This window comes from Panthera uncia, chromosome X (assembly GCF_023721935.1).
Source record: "Panthera uncia isolate 11264 chromosome X, Puncia_PCG_1.0, whole genome shotgun sequence".
In the NCBI taxonomy this organism is placed as follows: domain Eukaryota; kingdom Metazoa; phylum Chordata; class Mammalia; order Carnivora; family Felidae; genus Panthera; species Panthera uncia.
In genome coordinates this window covers 93,691,718-93,711,865 of record NC_064817.1, presented here as the reverse complement: position 1 = coordinate 93,711,865, position 20,148 = coordinate 93,691,718, and the positions used below count along the sequence as shown (strand labels likewise).

Genomic DNA, 20,148 nt, shown 5'->3' with positions numbered 1-20,148 from the left:
CGAGCCCCGCTGAGCGTGGAGCCTGCTTAGGCTTCTGTCTCTCTTCTCCTCTGCCCCTCTCCCCCACTGGTGCTCTCTCTGTCTCTAAAAAAAGAGCCCAGATGTATGTACACTCAGGAAACTTCCTTTTGTGGTCTGCCTGACACGTTGTATGTAAGTCGTCCCTGGGGCTAGTCAGTTCTGTGGATAAAGCAAGGCCTAGGCCACTGCCATGGGTGGAAGAGGTGTCTGGTCCTCCAAGTCTTCAGCTGTAAGCTGGGTCTCTGAGCACGGGGGCACCGTGTGCCAGAGGGACGCTGATTCACAGTACACTTGTCCCTGCCACTGAGCAAACAACAGAAAGAGGGTGGGAAGTTGTCCACCCCCATACAAGGCTGGCATGCTTTAGGGCGCACCAAAGACCCTCCAGTGATAGCTGGATTTTCCGTAGATAGGACAAGACTGGTTATCAGAGCTGTGCTAGGTTGTGGTCCTTCTCTGCCATCTGGGGCTGAGATCCTCTGCTAGGAACATTTGTGAATGGTTCCTGGACTCACGGTCCTAACTGGGAATGAGTTTGTGGCCTGAGAGACGGGAACCTGAAATAAAATGAGGAGAAAGCAGCAGGCGTGGTTCCAGTGACTTCGTCCGATTTAGATCACACACGTAACCAACAAAGGGATTTTCGAAAGTTTTTGTTAGAAGTTGGAGTTCGCTGTCGCGTTCGAGTGACCTGAGAGGTTGCCTGACTGATGTGATTTCTTTTCAGTGTTTATTTGTTTTTGAGAGAGAGAGGCAGAGAGGCAGACAGAGAGACAGAGAATCCCTAGCAGGCTCCCCGTGCTGTCAGCACAGAGCCCAATGCAGGGCTCGAGCTCACGAACTGCGAGATCATGACCTGGGCCAAAATCAAGAGTCAAATGCTTAACTGACTGGGCCACCCAGGAGCCCCTGATGTGATTTTGAATGTTAGCCTAGGTTCTATGGCAGCGAGGGGCTTTAGCCCCAAGGCAATGGGTCCTTTTTGATTTTTTTTTTTAATTTTTAACATTTATTTATTTTTGAGACAGAGAGAGACAGAGCATGAACAGGGGAGAGGCAGAGAAAGAGGGAGACACAGAATCTGAAACAGGCTCCAGGCTCTGAGCTGTCAGCACAGAGCCCGACGCGGGGCTCGAACTCACGGACCATGAGATCATGACCTGAGCCGAAGTCGGACGCTTAACCAACCAACCGAGCCACCCAGGCGCCCCTTTTTTGATTTTTAAAAAAAGTTTTATTCAATCTCTGCGCCCAACATGGGGCTCAAACTCAAGACCCCGAGATCAAGAGTCACATGCTCTTTGGACTGAGCCAGCCAGGCGCCCCAAAGCAATGGGTCGTAAGCAGAGGGGTTATGTGAGCCTATCTGAGCTCTGACAAGGTTGCTCTGATGGCCACGAGGCAGTCTGCTGCAACTGTGCCCCACCCTGTCGTCCCAGACCCCCACCCCGCGCCCACTACCCTCTCCCAGGCCCAGTAAGACAGAACCTAGGGTGAGTGTGCCTGTTGGTTGTCTCAGACACCACCGTCCCCACATGGTCAGGCCAGACACTGCCACAGCAGCCCAGTGGAGCCATGCCTGGAGGAGACACGGGCCAGAGGCTGCTCACAGCCTGGCGTTCCAACCAGAAATCCACTTTGCTTTGCTTTGGTCTGTGTCTCCATCCTTCTTGGCCACTGCCCCACATGCAGACCCTTTGCCATATGCCATACTCTTTTGAGGAGGGGGCTCGTGCGTTCAGGCCGGAAAGTGGGGTCCACTTTGTCCTGGCCACGTTGCTGCTGTCAGGCCATTATCCACCCCCTAAAAAACACCTCCTTTGAAGCTACTACCTACCGTCCAGATGGGCCACACCTGCGGTCCACACCCCTCCTTGTCACTGCCATCTATAGATGTCCTTCTTTAGACGTGGCACCTGGTTAGAGCCTTTGCCTGGCCTTTAGATTGCGTGCGTCTGAATCCTAACTGCAATTTACCAGCCACATAACCTTGCCTATTTCCTTGGGCTATTTCCTTATCTGCCTGATCAATTCTGATTCTTCCGTGGAGAGTTAACTTAAGAATTGCCTCTTTGGTGAAGGCTTCACTCTGCTAGGAGTTCTTAGCGCACCCCCCCCCCCCCCGCCGCCGCCCCCTTCTTCTGGGCTTTCACTGTGCCTTGGCCATACACCTCCATGTTGGTAATTTTTTACATTGTATTATATTCGTCTCTTTGCATCTACTTTTCCACTAAACTGTAAGCTCCTTAGGGCAAGACTCCATGACTTCGTTTCTGAATTCCCGGCGCCTCATACAATACTGGGAACAGAGATGCCGCAAATATGTATTGGGACAGATGGCTGAATGTGCATTCGCCATTATCCCCAAAGCGGTGCAGAGCAAACAGTCCTGTGAGTGTCTGCTCCAAGAATTTGGGTCGGGGTGCTACGGAATGTCTTCCCAGGTATTTTTTGGCCGTCTTGCAATCTTCCCTTACTGTCATCCTTGCAACTCTTCATGGGCGTTTGCAGCGGGAAAGTGAATCAGGAGGCACATTCGCGGGCTCTGCATACGCGAGGTGGAAAGGCAATGTCGCTGTTAGGCGCCTGGCCTGTCGTTTTGTCCGTTTCCGCTGCTCCTAGCCTGCCTTTCAGTGTGCTTTCAATGCCCCCGCCCCTGCCGTGCAGTTGAGAACGAGGCCCACTGCGACTTTGTGAAGCTGCGGGAGATGCTGATTCGGGTGAACATGGAGGACCTCCGGGAGCAGACCCACAGCCGGCACTACGAGCTGTACCGCCGCTGCAAGCTGGAGGAGATGGGCTTCCAGGACACCGACCCCGACAGCAAGCCCTTCAGGTACCTCTCTGGCCAGCCCAGCCCACCCAGGGGCTGCGGAAGGCTTGCCCGGGAGAATTCACACGGGAGGCGAGACGCAGGTGCCGAGACCTTAGAGCAGCAGGGCTGTCACCTGCCCGGTCCACTCTGTCGCCCCCGCGGCTGTGGCAGAGCGGGCTTGGCGAGCGCCCGGGCCCCGGAGGCCCAGAGGACCCGGGGTGCGGCGGGCGGCGGGCGGCGGGCAGAGGGCGGGGCGCCCAAGCTCCCTGCTGCGCGCGCACATAGGCACATGCGCACTAGCCGCGGGCAGCTCTAGCAGAGGGGACCCCTGAGCCGAGGCTCTTTTCCGCAATGTGGCAGTTTGTGCCTGTCCTCCGACCCACGTCCTTCAGCAGACTCCGACTGCCCCGCCGGGTGTCCAATCCGCTCCTTCCCCTCCTTCCCATTATCAAACCAGATGGGACCAGGTGGCCGTCATTGCACGCGTATCAGTGAACTTCAGGCCCTTCAGGCGCTGTCCCTAGTGTCTGGCGTTCAGGCGCAAGTTTGGTTTTGACCACCGGGTGTTAATAACCATTGACGTCCGTCTCAAATCAGAACTTGAGGTGCTTTCGGAGAAGAGGACCGTTTTCGAAAGCGGTTTGCTATGCCGACAGGAACCACACGCCAAGTATCATCGTCTGATCTGTATGCATGCGGCGTGACATAAGTCCCACATTTAAAAAAAATTTTTTCTTTTAATCTTCTTTATTTTGAGAGAGAGACAGCGTGTGAGCAGGGGAGGGGCAGAGAGGGAGGGAGACAAAAATGTGAAGCAGGCTCCAGGCTGTCAGCACAGAGCCTGGCGCAGGGCTCGAACTCACGAACTGTGAGATCGTGACCTGAGCTGCAGTCGGACGCTCAACCGACTGAGCCACCCAGGTGCCCCAAGCCCCACGTTTTAAATTATCATGTGGTGCCCTTTATTACAGCTCAGTCCCCCTCTCAGGAAACGTCAGGCTGCAATTAGGAAGTCAGGGAGATACTTGCGGGCTAAGAAAGCTTTCAGATGGGCTCTGAGTCCCATCTTTGATTTTAACTCAACGTTAGATATTCCTACCCCACTGCCTCCTTTCCAGAAATTCTCTCTGCCCTGGCTTTTCTAGCACCGACCTGTCTGGTTTGAGTCCTTCTCTCGCTACTCCTTCTTGGCCTCATGGCACGCTCATTTTCTTCAGCTTACTCCTTTTTTTAAAAAAAAGTGTATTCATTTATTTGAGAGGGACAGAGACAGCGCAAGCTGGGGAGGGGCAGAGAGAGGAGAGAGGATCCCAAGCAGGCTCTGTGCTGTCAGTGGGACTCGAAGTCCTGGAGATGTGAGATCGTGACCTGAGCTAAAACCAAGAGCAGATGTTTAACCGACTGAGCCACCCAGGCACCCCCCGAATTATTTTAAAGTGCTTCCAAGCTCCAGGAGTTCTGCTTCCCTTACTGTTCCCTAACTTCCCCCAAATCCTCTGTCCCTACCAGCCCTTCACATTCAGATCCCATCATTTCTTTTTCTTTTTTCTCCTGTTTCCTCCATACCCCACCCACCTCCTCTCTGGCAACCACCAGTCTGTTCTCTGTATTGAAGAGTCTGGTTTTTTTGTTTGTTTGTTTGTCTTTTTTTTCTTTGTTCTATTGTTTTGTTTCTTAAATCCCACATGTGAATGAAATCTCATGGTATTTGTCTTTCTCCGACAGATTTATTTCACTTAGCATTAACACCCTCTGGCTCCATCCATATTGTGGCAAATGGCAAGATCTCATTCTTTTTTTGTGTGTGTGTGTGGCTTTTTTTTTTGTGTGGGAGTCAGAGATCCCATCATTTATTTGGATTGTTGGGAAGTCTGTCCATCATGCAGCAGCCAGAGTGGTCTTTCTCATTTTCAAATTGCCTGAAAAAAAAACCAGTCCTCCTGCTTAAAACCCTGCAGTGGATACATGACCAAGCCTGTAACACAGCGTCCAACACCTACTCTCTCCTGTCAGACAGACTCAGGAATCTCAACGCCCTCTACTTCACAGCTTGCTTGATCCCCTCCCGCCATGTTGAACTACGCCTGGTTCCCCAAGTACATCATCCTTTCTCCACACGTGCCTTTCCACATGCCGCCCTCTTCGGAGCATGATTCCTCCTCTTCTTCACTAGGCTGACTCCTATTTCTATAAAACTGAGTCCAGGCTGGGGTCAGGGAGACTTGGCCTAGGCATCTCCCAGTAGACCATGAGTTCCTTGATGGTGGGCATAGTGGCTGTCAGCTCTAGATGTTGAGTGACTAGTATAGTGTCACTTAGTTCTGTGTCTAGCACATGATGGAGTCTCACCAAGTGTTTGAAGTAGTTCATTAAGGGGCACCTGGTTGGCTCAGTCAGTTGACCGTCTAACTCTTGATCTAGGCTCAGGTCATGATTTCATGGTCATAGGATCAAGCCCATGTTGGGCTCGGCACTTATAGCATGGAGCATGCTTGGGATTCTCTCTCCCTCTCTCTCTGACCCTCCCCCCATCAAAAAAAAAAATAAATAAATAAACTTGAAAAAAGAAAGAAATAGCTCATTAACTATTATAGCTAGTTAATAGCTCATTAACTATTAACTCTGAAACTGCAGTCAGTTTCAGAGCCAGGACCTGGGGGCACAATGCAGAGGAAGGATCCAGATTAAGAGATGAGAGACCCAGCTTCCAGTCCCTGCCCTTCGCCTGACTAGCCGTGTGGTCTTGAGCAAATCACCTCACCTCTCTGGTCCGGTTTCCTCGCCTGTATAACCAGGGCACAGAAGCAGATGTTCTAAGTCTGCTTCTAAATATTGTGTCCGTTCACCAGGGCTGCCCTGTCCCCCTCAAGCAGCCCTGTGATCCTGCAGTCACATGCTAGGCAAGCTGCCTGCAGCTCTGCGGTTCTGTTTTTGCACCCGTCCCGGAATTGGGGGAGGCTGGGGGGAACCCGAGGAGGATCGCTGGCGCCAGTTTTCATTGAATGGGAACTGTTCCAGAGGCAGGGGGATTAACCTGACCGTGTCTACAGCTTACAGGAGACGTATGAGGCCAAAAGGAACGAGTTCCTAGGGGAGCTCCAGAAGAAAGAGGAAGAGATGAGACAGATGTTCGTCCAGAGAGTCAAAGAGAAGGAAGCTGAACTTAAAGAGGCAGAGAAAGAGGTAAATGCGACCCTGAGTGCCCAGGAGGCAGGAAAGAGGGGGCTGAGCTTGGGCACAGCAGGGGCTTCTGCCCCGGGGGCACAGCCAGCTAGAGCCTTGCAGCTTCCAGGCAGGAAGGGTTGCTGTATCTGCAGCCCCGCCTTGGCTGGCACCGAGGGCACTGAGAGATCTATGTCTTCTTTTCTTCTTAATGTTTCTTTATTTTTGAGAGAGAAAGAGAGAGGGTGCACCCAAGTGGGGGAGAGGCAGAGAGAGGAGAACAGAGGACCCGAAGCTGGCTGTGCGCTGATAGCAGTGAACCCAACGTGGGGCTCCAACTCAAATGTGAGGTCATGACCTGAGCCAAAGCTGGGACGTTCAACCGATGGAGCCACCCAGGCAGCCCCAGATACATGTCTTTTTGATCCCTCATTCCCCAAGGCCAGGGTGTGTTCTCATTCTCTGCGCTATGCTACGTAATTCTCTAGAGCTGCACGCTCCCATATGGTAGTCACTAGCCACATGGGGCTATTTAAATTTAAATGAATTAAAATTAAGTAAAATTGAAAACTCGGTTCCTCCGCATTTCAAATGCTCAGTCCTCGTATGACTAGTGGCGATCGGATTGGACAGCCCAGGTACAGAATATTTCCATCACTGCAGAAAGTTCTAGTGGGCCACGCTGCTCAAGAATCAAGACCTCACCTACCCCCTCAGAGTCAGGTGCCGACTCATTCTTTTCCCTCTTCCTGGCAGGTCAGAGCTTGGTAGGGACAGGTGATCACTTTCTTGGCTGTCCCACCCCACGCTACCTGCTTTGACGGCCACAGGGTAAGGTGTTCCCAGGCGGTCCTAAGTACCTTGCTGAAACCTACATCAGTGACAGCTGGGGCATTTCCCCGGTCACTTGGATATTCGGTCCCCGTTTCACATTAGCGGTAAGGGAACATCTGTGCAGCCCTGGCAAGTTTTTAAACTCCTGTTGGTCTATCTGGGGTTTTCATCAGGTAAGTCATGGCTGACAGAGTGAAGTTCGTCCTCCAACCATTGCCTTGTCCCCAAGGTCCACTACCGGTTTGCCCGCTGCTGCCCAAGTCAGTGGCCTCAGCTACGGTTTTAGCCGTCCGTGACTGCTTCATCTCTCTGGGCCTTGAGACCCATACAGAAGGGAAGGACCGGGGCGCCTGGGGGGCTCAGTTGGTTGAGTGTCTGATTCTTGATCTTGGCTCAGGTCATGATCTCACGGTTCGTGAGACTGAGCCCTGCGTTGGGCTCTGCGCTGAGTGGGAGCCTGCTTAAGATTCTCTTTCTCCTTCTCCCTCTGCCCCTGCCCCATTCGTGCTCACTTTCTCTCTCTCTCTCTAAAAAAAAGTGGGGGGGTGGCGCCTGGGTGGCTCAGTTAGTTGAGCGACCAACTTGGGCTCAGGTCATGATCTCACGGTTTGTGAGTTCGAGCCCCTTGTCGGGCTCCGTGCTGACAGCTCAGAGCCTGGAGCCTGCTTCTGATTCTCTCTCTCTGCCCCTCCCCCACTCATGCTCTGTCTCTCTCTGTCTCAGAAATAAACAAACATTTTTTAAAATTTAAAAAAAATAAAAGGGAAGCACTTACTTCCCAAGTCTCTTCCCCCTGTCATCTGCTGTGGCTCTCTAGGGTCATCACCAAAGTCCATGGCATGGATATTGATTTTATTTCAGTGTCACTTTCCAAAAAGAAAAATGTCACCCAGTAGTTTTGGAGGGAGTTGTGAGGAGATCTCAAAGATGGATGAATGAAAGGCCAAGGAACAAAAGCCAGGTTAGAGCAGCTGATGGGCAGGGCTTCCACCACCCTACCCCAAGTGGCTACTGAAAGCTGGTTTACATGGCAAACCTGGCACCCACCGGCCCTCACTACGTGGCAGTCCCAAATACCTGTAGGACCCGGAGACCTGGCCCCCTCCGTCCTGTGCTTCGAGTGCTACAGAATCCTAAGTTCTCTCCAAAAGCGAGTGAGGTTATGCTTGGTCCATTCTTAGTATTCAGGGTAATCGATCACATTCTAGTTTGCTGCCACAACGGCCTGCCAGAATATTCTTCCCATTCTCCTTTGGGTGTCTGATTCATTTTTTTTTTAATTTACTTAATTTTGAGAGAGAGCACAAGCCGGGAAGGGGCAGAGAGTGGGGGGGGGGCATAGAAGATCCGAAGTGGGCTCTGCACGGACAGCAGTGAGCTCGATGCAGGGCTCGAACTCCCGAACCGTGAGGTCATGACCTATGCCCAAGTCAGACGCTCGACCGACTGAGCCACACAGGTGTCCCCTGGGTGTCTGGTTCTATTCAGAGCTAGCTGGGTCTCCCCTTGGTCAAAGCTGAGGTCTCTGCACTCATTCTATTTTATAAAATTCTTTTATCTCTTTCCATGTCTGAGGACAAGTATTTTCTCTGAGCAGCTTTGGCATTGCGGAAGTCTTCTCTGCAATCCTTGATGATCCTCCTTGATTAAAGGCGCATAAGAAAAGGCAGGGGCCCCTTTCATATCGGGAGATCTCACAATATCATCCTCTAAAGAATGGTTTCACCTTGGACAAATTCTTTAACTTCTTCAACCTTCTGTTTCCTCATGACGTACAGATGATAACAGAAAGGCTATTGTTACTCACAATTAATATGGCCAGTCATAGTTCCCTGCCCATATTCAAGAGCAGAAAGGTGGAGGTAAAGTGGCAGGAGAAGGGAACTCTCCAGAACACGGTGCCCTTTGGGGCCCTCATATCAGTTCCTAGCAGAGAGTCTCCTAAGGTCCCAGGGCCCTGAAGGACGCCCCCCCTGTGCCAGTACCTACCTGCCCCGGGCCGGCTCAGCTGGGAACTCACTGTAAGCAAGGACTGTCCTCAGACTCCCTGTGCCCCCCGCCAGCTGCATGAGAAGTTTGACCGCCTGAAGAAGCTACACCAGGACGAGAAGAAGAAACTGGAGGATAAGAAGAAATCTCTGGACGATGAAGTGAATGCCTTCAAACAGAGAAAGACGGCGGCTGAGCTGCTCCAGTCGCAGGGCTCCCAGGCCGGAGGCTCCCAGACGCTGAAAAGGGACAAAGAGAAGAAAAAGTAAGTGCTAGGCTGCTCTGGGCTCCTGGCTTCTTTCTCCTCCTGCTCCTCCCCCCTCAGTGCAGGGCCTGGAGACAGATGGGCCTGAGGGCTGGTGGCCCGAGGTGAGCCGTGGGCTGACAGATGCACTTGGGGACCTAGAACTGGTCTCAGTGTCCCCTGAGTTTGGGTGACTTGAGAGTAGGGGACGGCTGACATCCCAGAGGCCCGGCACCTGTGCTCGGCCGCTTAGGAAAGCCCTGCAAAGCTCTAGGTAGGGGGAGAGGGAGGGACAGGAGAGGAGAGGCAACCGGAATGTGGGAGGGGACAAAGAAGAAAGAAAGAAATCAAAAGAGCTCTAGAGTTGTAAGAAAGAGATGGATGAAAGGAAGGGTAGATAGAGGGTCGGGGGGAGAGAGAGTGCCTTGGCGGAGCCTCTGGGCACCCCCTTTCTCCCCAGAGGTTGGCGCCGATCTGGCTCACGGGCCGGCCTGCTCATCCTGTGTCCGAGGTGTTCACCTCCCCATGCCTGTAGCCACCACCCACCCCCCAACCCCATTCTCACTTAGCTGCAGCCAGCAGTTGAATTGCTGCTACTGAAGGCTGCTGCCCAGTCCTGGTCTCCCACCCTGTGCTATCCATCCCTCTTGGCTGCTTAGCTCTTTCAGGCCTGGGCTGCTGAGAACTTGGTGGGGAGACCTCAGATGCTAGTAGATTCCGTGTGGCCCACCCTCAAGGTGGAGAGTGATTGCACAGGGTGTCTAGGTCTCCTGGGATCTGGTAAGGCAGGCTAGCGTGGATTCCCGCCTACGTGTGGGTCCATAACCCTGACCCAATGCCAGGCTTTGCTTGCTGAAGTCACCCATTTATCATCCCGGAGCCAGAGGACAGGGAAGCATTTCCAGAGGGATGTACACAACACCAGGAACTGTCCGGTCGTCCCTTTTGCTCTAGTTTCTGCAGTGGGACTCGGGGAGCCCTTGGAGGCACTGTTGGGCGATGTCCTTACTAAAGGGGCCTGAGGGTCTGAAAGGTGTCCAGGGTCATTGCCTTCTGTTCTTAGCTACTTGTTCCTGACTCAACTGTTGGACATTTGCCGGAAGGAGGAAACATCTAACTTGCCTCTGTGCCTGGCCAATCGCTTAGGAGTGAAACAGTGGCTTCCGTACAACAGTAAAAGATCTAATATTTGTAGGCACTCAACTTGGCAATCCAATGACTCAAAAGTGTAATTTGAACACTTTCACCAATCAGTCCAGAGATGTTTGTTACGGAGTTAAACCACTAGGTGTCAGATCACTGACTAATGAACTTTTTTTGGTGTTACCTGATGGATAAGCTTTAACTAGCCCGTAAAGAAGTGTCACTGGACACACTGATCTGGCACTGTGTGTTAGTTGCACCAGCAGGAATGGGTTCCTATTTTTAAGATCAGAAAAACCTAAATGTGTCTTCCGGCTCCAACCGGCTGCCTTCATAGCCTGTGGTATTTGTCAACGCAATCCCTGGGGCAGCTTCATGGCCCGCTTGCCGGAACTAGGAGATTCCTTTGTTTGGACCCCACTGACACTAAACTATAAATACTCCCAATTCAGTTATTCAGTGGAAGTTTCTCTCAGACCAGGTTCTCTCCTAGTTGTCTCACGTGAACTGATCCCCCTCTCTCACTCCAGGCAGAGGACCCTATATAGGGAGGCGTGTCTCTCCAGTCTCCAGGAATATTTGTAATTGGTGATGGTGCCTTTGTCCAATTCCAAGACGTATGAAAACCTTGCTGGTGTGTGGGACTTCATATTAGCAATCAGGGCAAAATAGACTGTCATCTCCCATCTTTCCAGACACAGAAATGGCCCAGGCCTGGGCTTCTTTTTTTGTTTTAATAATTTTTTTTGATATCTACTTACCTTTGAGAGAAAGAGACAGACAGAGTGTGAGCAGGGGAGGGGGCAGAGAGAGAGAGGGAGACACAGAATCCGAAGCGGGCTCCAGGCTCTGTGCCGTCAGCACAGAGCCCCATGCAGGGCTTGAACTCACGACCCATGAGATCATGACCTGAGCCGAAGTTGGACGCTAAACTGACTGAGCCACCCAGGTGCTCCTTGGGCTTCTTCTGTAATGCCATGAACAGTTGGCTAAATTCTGGAAAACCCTTCTGTAGATCTGGGCCACTCTGCTCCCATAGTGCTGCTGGTGGGCGGGGGGGGGGGGTTGGAGGGTAGAGGCGGTGGCAGGAGGCACTTCTTAAGAGTTGGTGGTTGGATGTAATAGAGTCACATACTCAGAATTTCCACTGGCTGCCCTGAAAGAGGTTACGAAAGAATATTGGTGTTCCCGGGGTCCCTCCCAGCCCGCCCTTCCTCCCCGCCCCCACTCTTCCTCATTTCCTTTGATCTCTAACCCGTCATTGTTTGTGTCAGCTCATAATATTGAATTTCTCCTCAAGCTCACTCCCTCTTCATCAGCTCTTACTGTTTTACAGTTAACTCTGCTGTTTGCTGCATGCTGCATGAGACCCAGGGTCCTGGTAAGCTTTATTAACTCTAAATAGAACCGGCAGAGGCTTCTAGAACACATGTCCCCACATCCCACTCCCCACCCAACATCTAATCACGCAAGAAGCCGCTCCACTGTCCTAGCTCTTGGGACTTTACAGTATGGGGACATAGTTTGCTGTGGTCTCAGGTGTACGTGTGGAATGTTTGCCTGCGTGGTTCAAAGCGGAGCGTTTTCAGACTCGCTGCTAGAAGAGTTGAGTAGCGCAGGAGGATCCCGTGGGTCCTCAATATTTGAGGTTTCAATTGTGGCCGTTCTTTTTTTCTTACAAGTGCCTTAGTCATTGCTTTCAAAATTAACTAACGTGTAAGTGACGAGGGAAGCTTTTGGGTTTGCGAGGCTGTCCTGCAATGTCACACTTGGCATTGACCCCAGGTTTGGGTATGTTCCAAGTCAATGGAAACTTGCTTCTCTATTTCCCTGTGGTGGCTGTTTCTTATTCAAGGGGTTCAAGTTCTCAAATTCCCTTTGGCTATGTGCACCCCTCCCCTCCCCAAAAAAAAACCCTATAGTAAAAGTGGAAGAAAAGAGATTTCAAATATTATAGAGACTTCCTCACATTTCATTTTATGAATACCAGCTTTCATGTACACCTTTGACAAGAAGGTAAGCAGGTAACCTTTGGCAACATGGATTCCTGAGGGCTAGGCGTTAACATCTACAGACTGAATAAAAGCCGTCCCTGACATCATGTGGTTTATAGGTTGGTTGTAGCAATGATTAAGCACCTTCTGTCTATTCTTCTAGGCTCAGTGAGCAGGGAGGAAACATAAATATGTTTCATTTAACATAATTAGGCCTAATACTGTTTTTTACACTTTATCATAGAAACTTCCAAACAGGAACAAAAGAAGAGAGAAGATAGTATAACGCAGCCCCGTGTGCCCAAACCCTGCCCCCAAACAACTGTCAACATCTGGCCAATCCCATTTCCTCTATTATCCCAAACATGCTGGAGCACTAGAAAGCAAAACCCACATCGTTTCATCTGGAAATACTTTAGCATGTAGCTCTAAGAGCCAGTGATGCTTAAAAAAACAAACAAACAAACAAACAAACATAACCACTACGCTACCATTATCACACCTACAAAATTAACAATTTGTTAACATAAAATTTCTAGTCAGTGTTCAGAATACTCTAGTTGTCTCATAAATGCCTGTTCCGCGTGGTTTGTTTGGGTCAGGGAATATAAAATACTGAGAAGACTTCTCCCCACTCACCAATGTAGTTTATGATTTAAATGGCAAGCCCGCTGTGAAGTCGCCAAACCGATGGCCACAGCTACTACTCTGGGGACTTTGGACAGCTGGCAAAACATCCTACTTTCAAGCAAATCTCGAAGAGGAAGTCCAGGCAGGCTTCTGAAACATAAAGCCCCTGAAACAGCCAAAGGGAACAACCCTCAAAGAACAACGAGATGATGTATTGTCTGGCTGACAGGCGAGTCTCGGAGCCCCTGTTGGTTGACAGGAATGAAAGGGCCGACTTCCATTTAGGAAGGCCACGAGCTCCTACAGCGTGTGTCCGCTGCTGTCGTTCTGGTGCCCAGCCAAGTGGCTGACGCCCAGAGGAGCTCCGTTCTTTGCTCCCCCATTTTCAGTGAGGACAGCAGGAAAGCTGTATCGCGGTAGCTTAGGTCTCAGTTGATTCGGGTTTCGGTGCACGTGGCTTGTCACAGCTCGGGTCAGGTTTCCCTGAGTAGATCACTGTCGGTAGCCATTATGAAAATGAATTCTGGCGAAACGATCATTAGAGCCGCGCCGTACCAGTGAGAAGCAATTGGCACACGGTGGGAACAGCCAACCCCAACCCCGAGTGTCGGCTTCTCCTGGCAGGCTTCTCCCCAGTAGACCGCGAAAGTGGTTCCAATCCAAATAGGGGAGGGAGGCCTTGGCCCCACGGGATCTGAAAGCCACAAAGGAAGCCTGTCCCCTCCCCAAAGCCCTCGGTCCAGGGGCGGATCACAAAGGCCACCCCTCATTAACTGGAGTGCCAGCAGAGGGAGGCTCTCTGTTTCCTCACTGCTTTCGAAATTGCTTGAGGTGCTGCGGCCTGCTGTCTGCAATTGTAAGAGAAATTCCTCTGTGACCCGTACGCAGTCGCAGATACCGTATGTCGGTGGCTACTGGCCCCTTGACCCGCGTGTGTGGGGGGCGTGCAGCACGTGGACGGTACACACACGCCGAAATATATCCACCTTCCCGTGCAGCCCAGAGCATAGGCCATCACAGTGTTGAGGCCTCTCTTCCCCTCGGGAGTAGAGAGACTAAAATAAGAGGTGAGCATTTTGTACAGTGTTTTAACACTTTCCAGAGCGTGTCTCCGGACGATATATTCTTTTCACCTTGCAACAATCATGTGAGGTAGAGAAGGAAGGAATAATCTTCAGTTTGCAAGATGAGCAAATGGAGGAGTGGGCGATTTTGGAGCCTTACCAAGGGTCACACAGTGAGTTAGTGGCAGAACTGGAACAAGAATGCAGAACGCCTAATTTCTGGTATAAATGGCTATTCACATGAGAGGGAGAGAATGTGTGGGTGTGTGGATATGTTCACTCTGAGGAAGTGACTACAAATATACTCACATCTCACATCTGCACATGCTTTTAACTATCCCTCGCAAATATCTAATAGCCTTTATTTAATGAGATAAACGTATTCTTTGCGGGTGATAAAACGGAGGCTAGAAACCCAGGCAAGGAGTTGTCAGGAACACGTCAGTGTGATGGAAAGAGTCTTGATCGAAGAGCCAAAGGATTCAGGTTCTGATCCTGTGACTCTTTCTTTGTGACCACGGTAACGTCCGTCGGTATCTCTGTTCCCCAGTCTCCTCGTAAGTTTCAAAAGGGGATTGATACTACTTGCTCTGCTGATGTCACCGGCATGAAAGTTTAAATGACAGCAAGGTGAAAGTGCTGGGCGAACACAAACCCATAATGGATTGGCCGTAGCTCAGGTTTGTCAGGTAACTGTGGTCCGGACCCTATTGCAGAACCCCTCAACCATCCCCGGATACTTCTCCAACGGTCTTGCCCCGGGGCACCAGTCAGTTGACTGGAGCTGCTCCCAAGTAAGCTTCACCCCCTCTGCTTCCCCTAAGGGACAGCGCAGTCGGTGGTGGCCGAGAGCCCGAGAGCCTGGCGCTCTATCCAGTGGCCTGAGGCCACCTGGAGATTTGCTGACAGGATTCCTGTAGTGTCTGCGTGGGGGGGGGGGGGGGGGCATTAGGACCTGGTAATTCAGAAGAAAGTATTCTTGTGGCTGTTGATAATGATTTTGCCAGCTTAATGCCACTGTCCTGCCATTCAGAGGTGTGTGGGGGTGTGTGAGAGAGAAAGCATGTTCCCAGGAGCCAATGCAGTAAGACCCTATTCTAACATAGCCGTATTCTAATTATCCATTAGTCGTCATGACAATTTTCTTCTAACCTTTTATTTATTTATTTTTTTTTTTGGTACATTAATCCATCCGTTCATTAACCCAACTTCTCTTTTCATTTTCAGTTTGGGCTTCCTGTAGACGCCCTTTTCCTGCGCAACAGAGCTGGGCCTCCCTTTCTCTAACTCCCCCTTAACACGTCCGGGGGAGCACGCCACCTGTGCCCTCCCCTCTCTTCCTGCCAAAGTTTATAGAAGCCCGGGAGTCTGAGGATGGTGTCTGGCCTCTGGTCGAGAAGCCAGCGGTCGCCGTGGTTCGGAGATGCCTGGCGCATCCCAGCCCCCCTCCTGGCGCCTCCCCCGCCGGCCTCTCCCCGGCCATCTTTGCCACACTGTGACACGTCCCATGGTCCCATCTGCCCTTCCCCACCACCAGCTTCCCTGCTCGTGACTGCTGCTTGTTCCCCTGAAGTATTTGCGTCCACCGTGGCCGGGTCAGAGCCAGTCAGCTCTTCCCCTTGGTCCCCAGGCACCGGGCCACGGCCCCTTCTGAGAGGGCTCCAGTAGGAGGTCCTCTGGTGCCTCTTCCCTCTGGCCTCCGAGCCCGGCCCTTTCCAGTTTTGAGTTGCTCCGCGAGTAAGTGCACTCAAGTTGTGTTAAAAATCCAGAACGCGTTTAGTTACGCCGAGCCCTTTCCAGAAAACTCGACCGCTGAAGAACATAGCATAGATTTCTCCTCTCTATAATGCCGGGTACCCCACAAATGCAGAAGGGAGAATAAACCTGAATATTCTCACCAGCCTAGTGTCTTCAATGATAGACTTCTGGAATTCTTCTGAGGTGTCTCAGTATCTTTGTAATCTCCCTTAGGGCTCCACACCACCCCCAATCAGGCAGAGCCGGTAGCAGCCCCACGTTGGAAACTGCCAAACCGAGCGGTCAAAGAAGCAATGTCTTCAGTTTTGCACTGATGGGTCTTCCCGTCTATTTAGCGCATGTCAGGAGTTTTAATCTGTATTTTGCATGTGTCCCCCCCCTCCCCCCGCCCCCATAAGAAGAGGTGAGACAATCGGTTGGGGAGGCAAACACCAGGTGTTGTGCTTTGGAAGGTCCCAAACCTTATCTCCAGTCTAAAACTGTTCCAGCCCCAATTTTTATCACGGGCCCACCTGATAGTGACTTTGGGAACCCGTGTGAGGTAAAGAGCCCTCCAACGTCAGGGCCACGAGGTACAGTGTGGCCTTTGGTGTTTGGCCAGTGAGAGCGAGAGCGAGCGAGCGAGCGAGCGAGCTGAAGGTCACCTGGCAATGATGTGTGGCTAACACGCCGTTTCTCTGCCCTTCCTTTGCAGTAATCCATGGCTGTGTACTGAATAGTATCCCCTGCTACAGCTGGACTGGACTCCATTTAGCCTTTTAAAGCCAAGGCTCCTATTTTAACTGACAGCTTTCCTTTGGGGTGCCAGGCAGCATCCCCCACCCCTGCCGTGTACTTCACTTTGAGCCCCATTTCTTCTTTTGAGTTCTGCCTCCGAGTCCACTGGCACTGATCATGACCTTCTTTTGTATTTCTGGTTTTTTTGAGGTCTTTTTTTTTTCCTTATCGCCTTTTTTTTCCTTCTTCTTCAAAAACACACAGTTAAACCAGGCTATGCCAAATTTTCCAGGCTTTTTGCAGTGTTGAGAATGGGGAGGGGGTTTCCTCTCTTCCATGGTAGGAAGCGAAAAGTAGAAAAAACAAAAACACACACACACACACACACACACTTTACATTTTCTTGCTGGCAGAACAAGCGCGCAGTTTTGCTGTGTATTGTTTGGTGAGTCACTGATTGGTTAGTGACCAGAGGCGAGTATGAAATATAAGCTAGTTTCTTGAGAAACTAGAAAGGGCCTTTAGAAAGTCTCATCGTGGAGCATGTTTGGAGACCCCGTGCTTGGAGGTTCAAAACAGTATAAAACACACAAAAACGTGGATACTCAGCCAGTAGCTCAGAGAGATGCTACGTTAAAGCTGTCAAGTCTCCTTGGGAAAGGCATCTTATTTGCAGCTTTGATGTCTCCGTGTCCGGTTTTACAGCTATTTCCCCCGAGAACCTCAAACTTAAACAACCAGTGGACCTCCATTATTCTGGGTTATTATTTGCATTACAAGTAGGAGGCCCCCTCATTTACATTTGTTTACGGATTAACTACTAGAGACCTGAGGAGTTCTGAAAACTTCAAAAGTAGTAGCCCACCCAGCCTTTGGGAGGACTTCAGGGACGAGGCAGAAATTTCGCCTCGAGGGAGAAATTTCGGTCCCTTAAACAGATAATGACCCGCTTCGCCCGCCCCTCCCCGGTAAGGGCAATTGAGGCCCAGAGAGGTCCAGGGACTTGCCAGATGTCCCAGTTCTGTTTCACAGCAGAAGCCAGGCGACATTCAGTGTGTCCTGACTCCCGATCCGTTTCACAAATGGATTCAACCCGTTCCTATATGTTCCTGGAGACCCAGGTCTTTTGATGTTTGGAGAAAATGAATAGTTAGCATTACAGGGCCTTTGAAGGGTCCCCCCCAACCCAGAGAAAAATATCTGAGGATGGAGTGGGCAGGGGCGGGCAAAGCAGCGGACCAGGCCAGCTCCTGAACTGAGTGTTTCTGCTGACGGTGCCTGTTGGCTGGTCGGCTTTCCTGGAAGTCTGGAGTGGGGCCCAGGCCTGCGAATGTTTACCAGGTGCCCTAGATGATCCTCGTAATCAAGGAAGTTTGGTAAACAAAAAATCTAACCTGGGAGTGAACACGAGGCCTTTAGAAAGCCGATTAAAAGGGTTAAAATAGTTATTTTATTGGGTAGCTTTTCTCACTGTAGACAGAAAGGGTTTCTTTTTTCCTTCTGCAGTGAAAAGGCTATTTAATTAGTACAATGGTTATTGTTTTTCTTAAGTACCCTAAATACTCTGTTAACTTCAGGTGAAACAAAACCAGTCATTAGAAATGGTCCGAGCTTTCCTGGAAAATCCCCACATGTGATCACGATCACGATCACACACACACACGCACACACACACACACACACACCCTCATTTCTCTTAAGCCGAGAAGTTTGCTTTTCCTACCTGAGGTGCAGATCACTTTTGGTTTTGGTTTTGGTTTTAATCATTTGGCATTCACATGTGGCTGTTTTTAATTAAAACAAGAAGCTTTAAACTGGTGTGTGGTGTTCTTAAAAACCTTCTCGGCAGATTTCCCAGTGTCCCCATCTCTAACCTGTCTTCTCCAAGTATAATCTCTGCTACCTCGCACTGCCCACTCCCCTTGCCTTGTCTTACTTTGGATGTCCTTTTTCTTCGGCTAATTTCGTGTTTTCTTTCTCTTTTCTCTCTCCCTCTCTAGCTTTTTTTAATCTTGTCTCCAGCAGCTGCACTAAGTCTAAAGGAGAAGACTGCCATTATAGAAGAGTTAGGGTTCCATATTGTCTCAAACCAGAAACGAACCAACCCCCTCTCCCCTCAAACTGTGCGCGCACACACACACTGCACACTCCACAAGTGTTCATGTGTCCCTGTGTCCAGGCAAGAAGCTCTCTCCTGACTTACTTGGTATTTTAAGTGGAAAGGTCCTAACCTAACAAGGCAGGAAAAGAACCTTCAGAGCTGGAGAATGGACCAAATGTGACCTCAGAGAGACAACTGCAGACGACTCACCCAAGTGTAAGTGACTGGGGCCGGAGACCTCAGCTGTGGGTGTGGATGTGCTGTTCACAAGTTTTCTGTTTTTCCTCTTTAAATGCCAATTCTCCGGTTCGATGGGTTGACTGTCTAAGGCCACTATTAAACATCTTTGAATACGGAAGAGAAAGCCACGCGACAGTCCTATCTTCAGCATTCACAGACCTTCTGCAGACCTCCCCTCCCAGCAAGGGGGGGAAGTGGATCCACCAACACTCAGGTGGGGAAGGCAGAGACAGGAGGCGGGTTTAAACTTAGAGCAAAATGACTTCATTCAACCCTCCAAGGCCAGTTGGGGTTTTGAGAGAGGGTTCCGTCCAACCCGGGTTCTGCAAGGAGAGCTTTGATGTTGAGAAATCTGCCTTGAATTCATTGGTTTAACTTGCATCAAAATACCATGTATGTGAGTGTGCTTATTCCCGTATAGCCCTACCACCATCGCCATTCCGCTGTCCAGGGTCTCCTGAGAGAGCCTCTTTGCATGTTTTCCAGAATCTGTGTTTGTTTTTCCTTTCTTCTCCTTCGTTCCCTTTTTTTTTTTTTTTTCTCAAGAGTGTGACCAGTCACTGCCCCTCTGGGGCTTTCATTCGCCAGGAGAAACCTCCCGAAACCAGCACTGTTTAGCTTGGTACCTTTCTAATGTCCATGTCAATTTTCAATAAAATTCAAAGAAATGCTCGATGGCTGTGTGATCTGATCTTAAATCCTTAAGGGATGCGTTCCACCACGGCTTGCTCTGGGCGGAGTGGGTGGCTGCCTTCCAAGTGAATGACTTAAGGGGCTCAGGGAGGTGAGCCGGTAGGCAATCTTAGGAGGTGGAACCTGCTGTGCCCCTCCTCCCCATTTAGGCCTGAAATTCCCACGGGGCGGGGTGGGGGTGGGGCAGGAAGTCCTCTACTTTTCCTTCATTAGCGTGGATTTAACTGCTGCATTGAGCTGATTATCCTCCGGGATAAAAGGTGTCTTGGAAATGAAGTGCCAGATCCTCCCAAGATTCTGGGATGAGTTTTGATTCCTGAAGCAAATTCAGAACTCTGCGCCGCATGTTTTCTTTCATGTAACCCTGTGATGTGAGCATCCCGAAAATTCATGAACATGACTGTTCTTTATGACTGGAAAAACATTCTATAGATAGCAAGTAGGACTTTATGTCCTGGGTCTACCAGGGAGGGAAGCCTTCTGTTGTCCCCAGCATTAAAGCAGACAAGAGGGGAGGACGGTCAGTTTTCGACAATTCCGGTTGCAGTCGAGGTAGAGTTTTCTTTTCCTCGGCTTCATTTTCCTATTGGTCAGATGCGGGAGACCCTAGCGTGGTCCCTATCCTCTCTGTACCGGAGGAAACGACACTGGCCTGCGTCTGCGCAGCTCGCACACTAGGGGGCAGTCGAGAGAGACAGAGAGAGAGAGAGAGAGAGAGAGAGAGAGAGAGAGAGAGAGAGAGA

At 50.6% G+C, this 20,148-nt stretch overlaps 1 protein-coding gene across 7 annotated transcripts in view; it reads left to right on the top strand.

Moving 5' to 3' along the window:
• SEPTIN6 (septin 6) overlaps window positions 1-19,906 on the top strand; it is a 67,783-nt gene extending 47,877 nt beyond the window's left edge. For 3 of the 7 annotated variants that reach the window (XM_049644777.1, XM_049644779.1, XM_049644778.1), the window contains 5 exons: window positions 2,689-2,857; window positions 5,887-6,019; window positions 8,896-9,086; window positions 11,528-11,589; window positions 15,124-15,796. In XM_049644777.1, coding sequence (XP_049500734.1) covers window positions 2,689-2,857; window positions 5,887-6,019; window positions 8,896-9,086; window positions 11,528-11,589; window positions 15,124-15,194 — 626 coding nt within the window. In that variant the 3' untranslated portion in view covers window positions 15,195-15,796. The other 4 variants (XM_049644783.1, XM_049644782.1, XM_049644780.1 and 1 more) reach the window with 4 other exon arrangements.
• The last annotated feature ends 242 nt before the right edge of the window (window positions 19,907-20,148 follow it).